The following is a 13552-nucleotide window of genomic DNA, read 5'->3' as shown; positions in this document are numbered from 1 at the left end:
TTTCATCATGGCATGTTAATTTCAGCATTAAAACTTTGACACATTTGTTAAGATAGAAGAAATATTTGTCATCTGTCGAATTTCCTTCACATGTATTTGGCAACAAAGCTAAAGTTGGAATGGGAGAAAGAGTGATATATAAATTAGGTAAATAAGTATTGCTTCCTTGTTTCTGGTTTCTTGGCCTTTCATTTCTAGAAGAGGTATACCACAGTATAACTGATCAGTAGTTTCTGAACTCAAGGAGTATTTTCCATAATGAACCATTAACATAGATATTAGAGAAGGTAAATACATTGCAGTTAGGTTTACATCAAGAGATTTTGTGACCCAATTTAGCATTTTATAGGCCCGTATTGCTATTTGAACGTAGATCTACTAAAAGGAAGAAATGCCTGTAGAAGGCATCCTATAACCCTATATCTGAATGGAGGTCTAATGAGTGACAAAGGCTACAATTAGTTGTTTAAAAAGAGCTGATGCCACTGAACATTAGACAAGGCACCTAAATATTTATCATACTAAATATTTTGAGAGATATATATTATCATCAAAATATATATTTTGATGATAGTGATATCATCAAATCACTGATCTATAAGCAAATATTTGCTTCAATATTCTCATCTGTAAAATGAAATCTAGTATTATTTTATGGACTATATTATTAACACCATGTAAGTGTTCTTACTTTGGTTCTGCTGGGTGTCCTTGGGCAAATCACTTAAATTTTCTAGGCTTCTTTAGTTTTTTTCCTCCTTTTCTTCCTCCTCCTCTTCCCCTTCTGCTTTCTTTTATGAGGGATTTGACCCAGATGATATTTAATGGCCTGGCTTAAGAAATCTAATTTTATGATTTCTAAAGAACAAGTTAACTAACTACCTATTGGGAGGTACTGGATGGACTAGATGATTTTGAGTGTTTTGTTAGCTTAAGAATGTGTAAAGTACTGTGAGATCCTTGAAGAAAATGAATTTTTAAGGTGTAAATCATCATTACTAATAATGGTGATGTGTTATATAAATTATTCTATCTCTTAAAATCTTTGTATATACCAGATATATTTTAAATTACCCCAAACATTATTTTGGGGTTATTTGTAATTAATGATTCACAGATTTAGCTTATAATAAAGTATTTTATAGATTATTTTAATTGATAAAATTTATTAATCCCTAAAATCCAGTTAATTTAGTAAGGCTACCCCAATAAAGAATAATCTGGCATTATAATGCCAAATCATTATCTCTTCTACCCTAAGTCTTTTTACTATCAATAATTTATCCTTAATACTTAAATACTGTCAAAGAAGTGGGAAGATTTTCCTTGACATGAATTTTTGTTTGAAGTTAATTATTTCCTCTTCCCTTGTGGAATATCAAGGTTACTCAAGAATATAGTCTTTCCAGTTATTTTTGGAATTATTCAATTATGAATTTATTCTTCTTTTCCTGCAGTTAAATTTTATTTCAAATAGCAGAATAAACTTGTGTTACATTCTCTTCTCATCTTATATACCTTCAAACTTTTCAAAATTTCTTTTGTTTAGGATTGTTTTTTCAGCTTTGGCTTTCAATATGCGTAAGAAATGTTCAATGAAGGACAAAGAATTTAGACTGCCATTTTACTGTAACACGTTTCTCACCTTGAAGATAGGAGTGGAAGAGGGAGAGGATACCCAAGGACATGGGATAGGACATGCTTTCTTTCTTTATGCTCGTTATGAATCTTCTTTAGATGAAATGGATCAGAGAAAATAAATAGAACCAACCTAAAGAAGTATGGTAGGCACACACTGTTGCTAATTATGGCATCTTTGCCACATTGAGTAATAGTCCTATGTCCGTCAGTGATTTTCCTCATTATCGTGGCTAAATTTTTGTGTACTTGGAACAAAATTCCTTGAAAAAATATTTTTTCTTATTTTTAAATAGGTAATACCTTTACATGGTTCAAAATTCATAAAGTAGAAAAATGAGCGACCAGTTTCACTCTTCATTGGCAATCAATGTTGTTCATTTATTTGTTCAAAATCATCCTTCCAGAGATATTTTATGTATGTATGATGAAAAGTCACGTATATTGAAAGACGTTTTCAGTGTTTAGTTCTTTGTATAATTCCTTATTGCAATAGAGTTTTTGTTTTTATTATACTGATTTTCTTTGTAGTATTGATCGTAGCTTTTAAGGGTTTATTAATTTTAATGTTTTAATAAAAGTTGAAGCACTTTTTGCACTGATGAGAAAATTGGGCCCTTTGAATGTGTCACAGTGGCCTATCCTATCACTGCTTTCCTTAAACACTATTCTACCAGTCAAATTAATTTTGGGGGGCATTTTCTTAGAAAAGTTGAGCTAATGGAAACTAGATGATTTGAACATGGGTACATTAGCACTGACTGGTTCCTATTCCTAGAATTTATTTCCTTCAAATTACATTTAATATGGATTTCCCTTAAAAGAAAGAAAACATTTTGAAGGGTCAGCTTATTATCTGTATTAAATCTTATGAAATAGAAATGTGGACCATGTCCTCTTTCATAAGATTTTTTTAAATTTAAGCAATATGTTGTTGATCCTTCTAGACATTTCTCTACACCAAAACATATATATATATATATAAATATATATATATATTCTATGTATGTGGGCTATATATATTTTTTATATGAATGTATTTGTTACCACATAACTGTTATGCAACGTTTTCTTATTAATTTTTTCTGTGTTAGTTCCTATAGGTTTCTCAATCTTTTTCACAGGTATCCAGTATCCTATATAATTTATTAACCATTTATTTATTTATAAAATCTGGGTTATTACAGTTTTTAAATATTACAAATGGTGCTGCACTAAATATTGTTAAGCATATTTACATATTTTTGCTACTCTTTTGAATATATCTGTAGGTATGAATTCCTAGAAATGAAATTGCTAGTTATTAGAGGATCCAGAGTTTTATAGCTGCTGCTAAATTGGTCAAAAATGCTAAACCAGTCTACACTTCTGTTAACAATTGAGACCTCTTGACTCCCCGCATTCTCATTAACATGAATTAGATTTCCTTTTTCTTTCTTTTTTTTGTATGGTTTAATTTTCTAATCTCTGATCATAGTCCCCATGTTCTTTTAATCTGAAAAATCTCCCTATATTCCAGGTAGCTCTATGAGCTGCTCATTAATTGTTCCCAAAGCAGTGGTGAACTATATAAGACACAGGTATAAAGTTACTTTCTGGAAGAATATTCAGACATCATTTACAAATGCAAATTTTGAAATATTTTGTTAATTTTTTTAGAAAACAAATTGATTTTAAAAAAATAACTCAGACAATATCAATTAACGCCATTCTGAAAGAGATTAATGTATCTTCCACTATAGGATTTTAATGTTATTTTCTTTATATTGTCACAGTTTTATAGCATTTAAATTCTATTTTATGATCCTGTTTCTCACAGTTGTTTAACTGTATATTTAGGTAGATTCAGTGTTTACCTTAATAGTCTTTCATATTATGCAGCTTCTTAATTTCTGAGTTCCTGAACTTGACTTGCCTTTTGGCTGGCTGATAATGGTATTTTGATTTGAGTTTACTTTACCTTCAAAATGAGTCCCAGGTACTTACATTGTTGAGACTACCGTACGTTGTATTTATAAATGAATGTAGCCATATATAAAATAATTGAATCATTGTTTTTTTCCCCTCAAAATTCTAAGCCCTCTATTCTGTTGTCTTCTGGTACTGGATATTGCCAAATTCTGCTAGAATATTCCCCATTATATGTAAGGGACTTCCCATTTCTGCCTGGATTATCATAAGATTCTTTCATTATACTCAAACCTCTATGATTTAACCAGGATGTGTCTTGGTGTTTATTATTCTATATTAGTTTTTCCTGGAAAACCGTGAATGCTTTCTAACTGAAGATTTTAGGCCTTCCTTCTCCTCTTTGTTCAGCTATTTGTAGAGTTAGTGTTCTCTTTAATTTCTTTGAAAGTGTAGGGGAATATTTGACTAAAATTTTACTGTTCCCATTTTTGTAGGAACTTCCTAACAGGTTCTGTTTTAGACCCTTTGTGCTTATTATTCATATTTGAATGGGGCTTGCTATTTGTTGAAAATCATACAGGGGTAGGGCAGGGAAAGGAAGTAAGCTTTAATGGTCAGCTTCTTCAAATCATGTAGTTGTCTCAGAGTACTTTCTTACCAAATCTCTACCACAGGAGCAGGTATCCACTTAGGGTAAGTACATTGCCCAGGTAGGAGGTAGGAGTGACTTTGAGGGAAGTCTTCTCTAGGCCACAATTCTTTTATTTGGAGACTTAGTTGACTGTGGTCAGTAACTGCAAAGCTTATTATTGTTTCCTCAACCTTATCTCTGTCTCACCTTCAGGTACTTTCTCTCTGTCAGGGTCTAAATCTAGAGACAATACAGATATTCCATCTCTGAAGTTCTTTGAAGGTTCCTGTTTTAGTTGAAAAGTGTGAGCACTAAAGTGCATTTATAATGGGGGGAAAGCTACATAGCTATTCAATCATCTTACAGTGTTTTCCTTAATTTTTCTCCCAATTTTTGATATTCCCAATGCTTTTAATTATTTTTCTTGGTTAGATATTAAAAAATATTGCTCTTTATTCTGTGGCTTTAGTTGTGTTTGGAGACAAAGGCATGAATTCAAATAATTCACCAGAATTATATCTGCATATGTTAAATTTTATATTGAAATTATACTGATAGAGAACCACATTGTCATACCCTTAAAAAAAAAATCATACCTGGCCCATGAGATTATGATCTCTACAGATGAGAATATTTTTAGTTGAAGAGTTACAAAGCCCAGCATCTGAAGTACCCGTCACAAGGTCTTCATGGCCAAATGTGATTGTTTTTGGAATAAGATCCGTGAGTTCTTCTTTTTCCTTTCACAGGACAAGCAGGAGGACATGAAGACTATTTTGGAGGGCATAGATCCGGCCAAGCATCAGGTGAGGGTGGCCTTTGATGCTTGTAAGCTACTACATAAAGAATAGATGTTATAGGTAACCAGAACTCTGGATATCTGAATTCCAGCCAAGAAGTTCCAGGACCCTGCTGGGTGACAAAGGAAATCCTCTTCAAATGAAAAAGATTATTACGTTCCAATAAAAAGAGATGCACATTACAAGTAGTTTGCTTCCTTAGTATTCTTTTTATGTGGTATTCTTAAAAAATCTCTTAGTTGGAAATAGATTTTCTTATCCAGATAGTTCTTTTGCATTCTCTCTTATTGGGAGAGTTAACATACCCCAGAGAGAAAGGCTCAGTCATAATGTCCTTTGCATTAACTTTGAAACTCAGATTTAAGGTGATGTATTGGATTGTTTTTATATAATCCTCAAATAAACAGAAAAATTAGTTTAGTGATAACATTTATTATATTATTCATGCCCTAATTTCTATAAAGTTAAAATTTTCTTCTTAAAATTGTCTCCTGTTATCACATTCTGAAATTGGTTTTTAAGAAGGTGAATACTTGTTCATAAGCAAATATTTCCTTTGAAAAAATGTGTGGAATTTGTGCGTGTTGGTTTTAAAAGTCAAGCAAATTTAGTATCCACTGTAATGCAAAGAAATTTGTTTAAACTCAGGAGCAGTGCTTAATTTTTAAATTAGGAATAAATTGTAATTAGATCACAACATAGGCCATCTAAAGTAAATTTTTCATTGTAGAGCCACTCTTAATTGTACTGCTTATTAAGTATCTTCGTTATTGACTAGTTGGATGGAAGTTGTTATATTCTAATTTGAACAAAGTAGATAAATTTATTTCACAAAATATTCTGTGAAAATGTGAATTTTTATTCACCTTGCTTAATATCAGGGCTCCTATCAAGAATGTAAAGCTGAGCATTATTTCAGAGAAAGTATTTCTTTCTCCCTGGATTTGTTAAAGGAAAAGTACTTTTAAGTCTATCTTTCTAGCTGTAAGTCCCCAAAACTTGGGATACTTTTTTAAAATGAAGTTTGCACTCTCAGTTTTAGAGGTTCAGATTCAGCGGATGTGAAATGGGGGAGTCTGCATTTTAACTGATATCCCAGGAGATTCTGATGACAAGTCCTCAGTATTCCACACTTTGAGACATTCCTGGAATCCATACAGATTATTCTGCATCACTGTTGAGTTCTGTCCTTTTTTCCATCTTTGCTTTATAATCAATCATTCTTCCTCATCTAAAGTGAATAAGCTTGTTTTTTCTCTTTGTTACTTGTGATTTTTAGAAACTGAGCTAAACACAAGCCCTAGAACAGTGCCTCTTAATCTTTTTTCCATCTCAATTTGCCAGAGGGATATGAATTTGGTCAGTAACAGTAGATCACTAAGGTAATGATTAATATACAGTGGTGGGTTGGAAGAACATACCCCCCCAGTGGAGAGTATCAGAAGCCTCTAGTGTATATATAGATAGTATAAAATAGTCTCCCTCCTCTCTCCTGTGATTCTGGTTCTTCCCCCTAGACAATGTCCACCTCCAACTCCAAGAAACACTGCCTTTGTGATAGAATACAATCTTTAGATATATGCCTTGGGTGTCCATGACTGTGATTTTAAAGGAAATCAACTTATTTTAAAGAAAATAAATTTAATTTAAAATCAAATTTTGTTATCAAATATTTGTTAAAACCAAATAGAAAAAAAGACACCTTTTTTCTCTTAGTGCTTATTCATCAGAACTAGGACTTTGCAGTGTATTTTTCATGGATAAGCTTTTAGGGGGCTTATGAGCTCTAATTATCCATTAATCAATATATTTAAACCGTTAATGATTAGCTTACCTTAATAATATACTTTAAATATGACCTCCCACTTTTTAAATGTTCACTTTTTATTAAGGAATAACAAATATATTTTTTTAAATTTTAACTACTCAAAACTGGAAATCTTTTGTCAATTTTTTTCTTGATCTAAAACTATCTGCGAAATACACAAAAGTCCTAATACTTTTTTTTTAAAAAAGGCCAAGTTCTCTCTTTCTAGGTTATTGTATGTTGAATGAGTCCTTTTCAGCTTTCTCAAGGTTGTTTAAATCTAAGTACAAATGACTTCCAGTCAAGAAGGTAAAGTCAGTGTTAGTAACTATATCTTGAAACCTCTCTGCTCTCTATCATTTCAAGTACATAGACATATTCAATAAAATATGGAAGAAAGACAAATTAAACTGTAAAATATGTAGCTATACCCAGAAACAAGATTAAAGAACTCTGTGGACTAGAAATGGAGCATGGATCCATAGCTGAAGCTGTAGGCCCAAGGAGAATTTAGGCTGAACAAAAAAGGGCACTTGGGTCTGGAATTTCAAGTTCTATGGGGGAATAGGGACTGAATACATCTCACATGGAGTAGGCCAATAGATTGAGTCTACTTGAATGAAGCAAGGAACTGGGTATTGCCCTGGTATTGCCCTACCTGTGAACCAAGGTGGAAAAAAAGCTCCAAGCAACTGCTCAGGGTTACAGTTAGAAATTAGCTGAATTGTTCTTGGTAGAGGAAAGAAGCAAAGACAACAGTGTAACTAAAACTTGGAGAACACCATCCTTTGATTTAATGAGCCGAGCTGAAATAATTCCATGGGACCAGAAGCTTAAGTTACCAATGAAAGATCTGCTACTGAAATGGACTTTAAGGGCCACACTGAGACAACTTTCAAACCATCTGATGAGAAGGGATAAGTTTGTGGATGGAAAAAGAAAAAACAACTCTCATGCAAAAATGAGCTTTTCCAAATAAAACAATTATAAAGCTCAAGAGCATATATGTTAAAAGAGATACTCAAAATGCAAGCAGACAAACCAAAACATCGCAAAACAGGAGAATACACACCCAAGAAAATTGAAATAAAAGACTTTAATCTTGAAAATTTTAAACATGCTTATTTTAAAAACTATGACCGGTAGCCATAAAACAATGTGAGACAATGAAACAAAAGATGATAATTATGAATTAAGAACAAGTGAATATGAAATAAAACAAATTTAAACTTTGAGGGAAAAATTGTGAAAATAAAAATTCAATATATAGGCTATGCAATATATTGGATACAGTTGAATAAAGAATTAGTGAATTAGATGATAAAACAAGAAATAACACAATATAGCACAAAGATAAAGAGATGGAAAATATGAAAGAAATTGAGAGAAAAAATAGATTGAGAAGCTCCACCGTACGTCTATTTGAAGTTCCTAAAAGAGAGGTTAGAAAGAGAAAGCAGAGACAATGTTTGAAGAGATAATGATGGAGAATTTTCTAGAATGTATGCCAGACATGAATCTTTGATTGATTGAAAAATCAATCACTGAGCAGAACAAATGAAACTGTAGAATTTTAAGGATAAAGAAAAGTATCTTAAAAGCTACTGGAGGAAAAAATGCATATTTACAAAAGAGCAATCAAATTTTTGATAGATTCAGATCAACAGTAATAATCACAGAAGACAGTGGGGGTTAATATCCTCAAAATACCAAGAGGAAATAACGGAGTATAGAATTTTGTACTCAACTACCATTCCAGAGAAGGAAAAATAAGCATATTTTCAGATCTACAAGAATAAAAGAGCTTACCACCATCAGACCCTTGCCAAAAGAACTACTAAAAGATATGTACATCATAAGGAGAAAAATGAACCCTGGAGGAAGGCGTGGGATGCAAGAAGCTACGGTAAGCAAAGAAATTGGTAAAAAATATTATAAATATAAATTTTTGAGTATGAAAACCTAAATTTTATGCTTAAAACCAAAGTAGTGCTGAAATTCTAGACAGCAATAGCATGAAATTCAGAAGAATATGTTAAAAGGTTAAAAAGCCATGTTAGAGTCCTTGTGCTGTTCAGGGGAAGGATCAGGTACTGAATGACTTTAAAAATTCTTTTTAGAAAAATATATCAGTAATCAGAACAAATATAAACCTATTGAACTCAACTGTTAAAGGGCAGAGACTTTTGAATCAGATTTAAAATCAAAACCTAGCAAATGCTGTTTTTAAGAGACAAATTTAGAGCCCAGTGACCTTTCCCTGGTTGACAAAGTGATGGAAAAAGTTATGTAAGGCAATATTATTATCAAACAAAATGGAATTTTAAGCAAAAAGCATTTTCAGAATTAAATAAATGCTTCTCCAACTGATATAACAATCAGTTACTAATCGGTAAGTAACAATTTACCCTCCAAATAAAATGGAAAATTATAAAATTATAAGAAAAATAGATCTACATTTGTAGTGATAGGATTTTTTTCACACACTTCTCTGTGAAACTGATACATCAAACTGATAAAACAATTGTTAAGAATAGAAAGATCGTTTGCTCTTATAAATTGAGGGCTAGCATGCTGTTTCCAATAAATACGCTGTATATTCTTTTCTAATACATGGAACATATATAAAATTTGTCCATGTTTTAGGCCACAAAAAAAGTCTTTAAAAACCTACAAACTCCTTAATCATATGGATTATGTTCTCTGATTTCTATTGCTTTAAAATTACAAATCAATAATAAAGCCTTTTTTAAAAAAACTCATACATCTAGAAATGAAGAAAAATACTTTTACATAATTTATGGGGTAAAGAGGCAATTATAGTAAAAATTACACAGTAGAAATTATCACAAAACCACACATTAAATCTTGGGTGAGAGGATAAAGTTAAAGTGGTCCTTAGATGGAAAATTATATGTGTAATATATAAGAATATATAAAAAATGGAAGTAAATGAAGCTAATAAAAGAACAACAGTTAGTACAAAGAAGGAAAGAAATAATGAAGATAAAAGCAAAAGTTAGTAGAATAGAAAAACAACAAAAAATAGGGATAGAAAAGAAAAAAATAGGGATGAAAAGCAAAATTAAAAGCCTGATTAAAAGAAAACCTACTGAAATAGGTGAAATAAGCCAGACTGATTTTATTTAAATGGGAAAAGGCACAAGTAAATGATAGAAACTTAAAGGGAGTTATAACTATTTGATACAGGAGGGATCTTTAAAATTTGTAAGGTAATTATATGAACAATCAATAAATTTGAATACTTAGATTAAATGAATACTGATTTTTTTCTATAAATATATAAATTATCAAGATTGACTCAAGAATAGGAAACCTCAATAGGACAATACCATATTACAAATTGAATCCGTAGTTTAAAATCACCCATTCAATGAAAGTAAGAGGTCCAGATGGATTTATAGATGAGTTTTACTAAATGCTCAAGGAATAGATAATCCTCCTATTCTTGTAGCTGTTCCCAAGAACATAAAAAGAAGAAATGTTAAACTGCACAATATCTAAATTTGTAGCCTTGGAAAATAATTTTCTGTGTTTATGAAGGAAAAAATCATAAGTAATTTATATCTTAAAATTTTGTTGGTCTTGAACTAATAAACCCAACATTCGTAAGTAAGTAGTGTATACAAATTTGATTCCTATTTTAAAGGAAGGATTTAGGGGTCAGATATTTTGAGACAAGTGTTACATGTTGTGGGATATACATTATTAATTTTAGGAAATAAAATATTTTAAATACAGTATAAACATGTGACATTGTTTTACCAACCATTTTCTTAAGTATAATTATTCAAAACCAAAGGAATGAGTATATTTATAGGGAGGAAAATTAAATAGGTAGCTTTTCCCACTTTTTATTTCAGAAATCTTATTAGTATGTTGAATTTTGAAACTTGACCTAGGGTGAGGATCTTGGGACTGTACTTTTCTGATTTCTTTTAACTGCTATGGTAACATTTTAAATATACAGAATTAACAGTTAAAGTTTATTCAAAAGCAGGGCTTTCAAAATCTTTTGTCTTGGCCACTACTTATGGGACCTAGTTATGGTGATAGGTGTCATACCAGGCTTAAGACATAAGAAAGAAAGGAAAAGGAAAAGAAAGGAAAAGTGACGTTAGTATTGCCCACCCATGTTCTTGTAGTAATGTGTTATCAAATGCAGATAATGAATGTCTTACTCTAAGTTTAGCTACTACTCTTAATTTCTTGTTAAATTAACTTTTCTTTCCCTTATTCACTTCGTAGAAAATTTAAACTTCAAACCTCAGTCCTATGACAGGGAGGATTTGAGAGGTCAGTTATGCTTAGGTTCCTGCTTGGTAAACAGTATTCAAGCATGTCATTGTTTTAGACATTAGCTATATAATGGTCAGCAAAAATAGACATGCTTGCTGTTCCCATGGAGCTTACAGTTTAGTAGAGGAGACATGTTAGCCAAATAATTACACAAACTAAGATATGATTGGAACTTAGGAAGGAGCGGTTCATGGAGCTGTAAGTCAGTAATAGGAAAAGTGACCTAGTCAGGAGGTTCAGGGAGCTCTTCCTTGAGGAAATAACATGATATGAGATGTGAAGGAATAAAAGGAGTTAATGGAGAAGGGTTTCAGGGAAGATGGAACAGCTTGAGCAAAAAGGCTCTGAAGCAGGAGGGGAGATAAACAAGTTGCTGAAGGAGCAATTTATTTCCAGTGTGTGGTTGATTGCAATGATAATTCAGAAATAAGTCAGATGGAAAAATTGGACAAACAGCTTTCTAGGTCTTTCTGAGTAAGATCTTTATGGTGTATGTTTTGTTTGAAGTAAATTGCCAGAATTTTAAGTTTACCTGCCTTTGGTTATAACTTCAAAATCCATTCTAAAGCCAAATTATTTTGGCATTATCTATAGTTATTCATGCTTCCATACCTTAGAGTTAATAAATATTGTTTTTTAAGCAATATGCATAACAATTAAAAAGACAAAGCATAAACTGTTTATAAAGTAGTTGAGAGATTCTACACTGTAAAGATCTTTTTAAAAAAACCAGTGGAATTCCTGTCACTACAGTCCAGTCTAAAGTTTCCATTGGGTTGACAATCTAATTTCTCACTGTTAGTTTGCCTAAGTTGTAGATCAGATTTAGTTATGTAAGTAGACTAAATTGTATTCTCTTGGGAGAGCACACTATTTTTAAGTTGTGTGGTAGCTAAAGGATTCTGAATTAATTAGAGGAATGGAGCTGAAATAAAGCCTGCCTTAATCACTGATCTTTATCAAGTTTTTTTTTTTTTTGAGGAAGATTAGCCCTAAGCTAACATCCACTGCCAATCCTTCTCTTTTTGCTGAGGAAGGTTGGTGCTGAGCTAACATCCGTGCCCATCTTCCTCTATTTTATATGTGGGACACCTGCCACAGCATGGCTTGATGAGTGGTGCGCAGGTCCGTGCTGGGATCTGAATCTGCGAACCCTGGGCCACCAAAGCAGAGTGCATGAACTTAACTGCTGCGCCACTGGGCCAGCCCCTTTCAAGCTTTTCTTAGTAACAAAAGAGGACCAGAAAAACAGAAATTAATGTTTGCATACATAATGAAGAGAGGATAGGTGAGAGAACTTTTCATAGAAGCCGTGTGTCAGCTACATTTTAATATGTAGATGACTATAATAAGAGTTTGGCGTTCTCTCAACAGACAGTACTACTTACCTGCAGACTTACCATACAAGCAAGCTCCTTTTAGTGGCATTTGATATTAGCATGGTTGGAAGCTGTGTTATCATTCATTCCTCTTGCTGACAAACTTCCTAGAAAGAATAACGTTCTTTCTGCTATTATGAGACTGCTTCTTTTGCCTTTGACTATTCAAGTATTTAATTTCTACTCTAAAAAATATCTGCTCGTTAGTATATTTTTCTTTTTCCTTTTTCCCTTTACTCCTGAAATACCTTAGTGTTTTTCTTCAGTGATTGGTTTCTGTCCTGTGATAGAGTTCTTAGCTGGCTTCTGATATGATAAGGTCAGGATCCGCCTAATCACCTCACAAGACTAAGTTTCCTTTTTCACAGGTCAAATGAGTAGTTAGGAAAACCTCTTTTTAACCTTAAGATTAGAAAAATGCTGTTATTTCTTTTGGGGGATCAAACTAAACATAAGTACATATCATCTTTAATGGTTATGGTTTGGTATACAAAACTGAACTTGCCCTTAAAAAGTTACACCATCTAGTGTGGACTGAAATTAATCCTGTATTTTGGAGGAATTGAGGTAGGTAGTGTAAGTGTCTACATTGAGTAAGTATTAAGTCTTCATTATTTCTTATGTTATTAGTACTAAGTATTCAAAATGGTTAATGAATTGGCACCGATGGATTATTTTTTGTATTTTAAATAGGAACATGAATCTGAAGGTGGAAGAACACCTTTGATGAAAGCTGCAAGAGCTGGTCATTTGTGCACTGTGCAGTTTCTTATTAGCAAAGGTAAAGAAAGTATAAGTGATCATTTCCAAGAGGCTACAATTTCTGAAAAAAAGTCCTAAACTGTTGGAATTTATGTTAAAGCTACTTTACCTACAGGATAAGTATTATATTGTAGTCTTTTGTTGCTGTATTTTATTTAGTAAGCATAGACTTAGTGAGGTACCTACTGGGATCTTCCTTTATTAGTTTATTGAGTTTTAAGTTTTCATTAACCAAACAGCATACAGTTGCTCTCAAAGTTAGAAAAGCCAAATGTAAAATGTCCAGCTGTATTTAGTTGATGCA

The 13552-nt window shown here is 32.2% G+C and overlaps 1 protein-coding gene across 19 annotated transcripts in view; it reads left to right on the top strand.

Moving 5' to 3' along the window:
- ANKHD1 (ankyrin repeat and KH domain containing 1) overlaps positions 1 to 13552 on the top strand; it is a 127883-nt gene that overhangs the window by 58147 nt on the left and 56184 nt on the right. For 15 of the 19 annotated variants that reach the window (XM_070570644.1, XM_070570643.1, XM_070570637.1 and 12 more), the window contains exons 11-12: positions 4930 to 4986; positions 13180 to 13267. In XM_070570644.1, the coding sequence (XP_070426745.1) occupies positions 4930 to 4986; positions 13180 to 13267 (145 nt within the window). Of the gene's footprint in view, positions 1 to 4929; positions 5153 to 13179; positions 13268 to 13552 lie in introns of those variants that run through there. The other 4 variants (XM_008515566.2, XM_070570650.1, XM_070570651.1 and 1 more) reach the window with 2 other exon arrangements.

Source organism: Equus przewalskii, chromosome 13 (assembly GCF_037783145.1).
Source record: "Equus przewalskii isolate Varuska chromosome 13, EquPr2, whole genome shotgun sequence".
Classification (NCBI taxonomy): Eukaryota; Metazoa; Chordata; class Mammalia; order Perissodactyla; family Equidae; genus Equus; species Equus przewalskii.
This window is presented reverse-complemented; position numbering and strand designations above follow the sequence as displayed.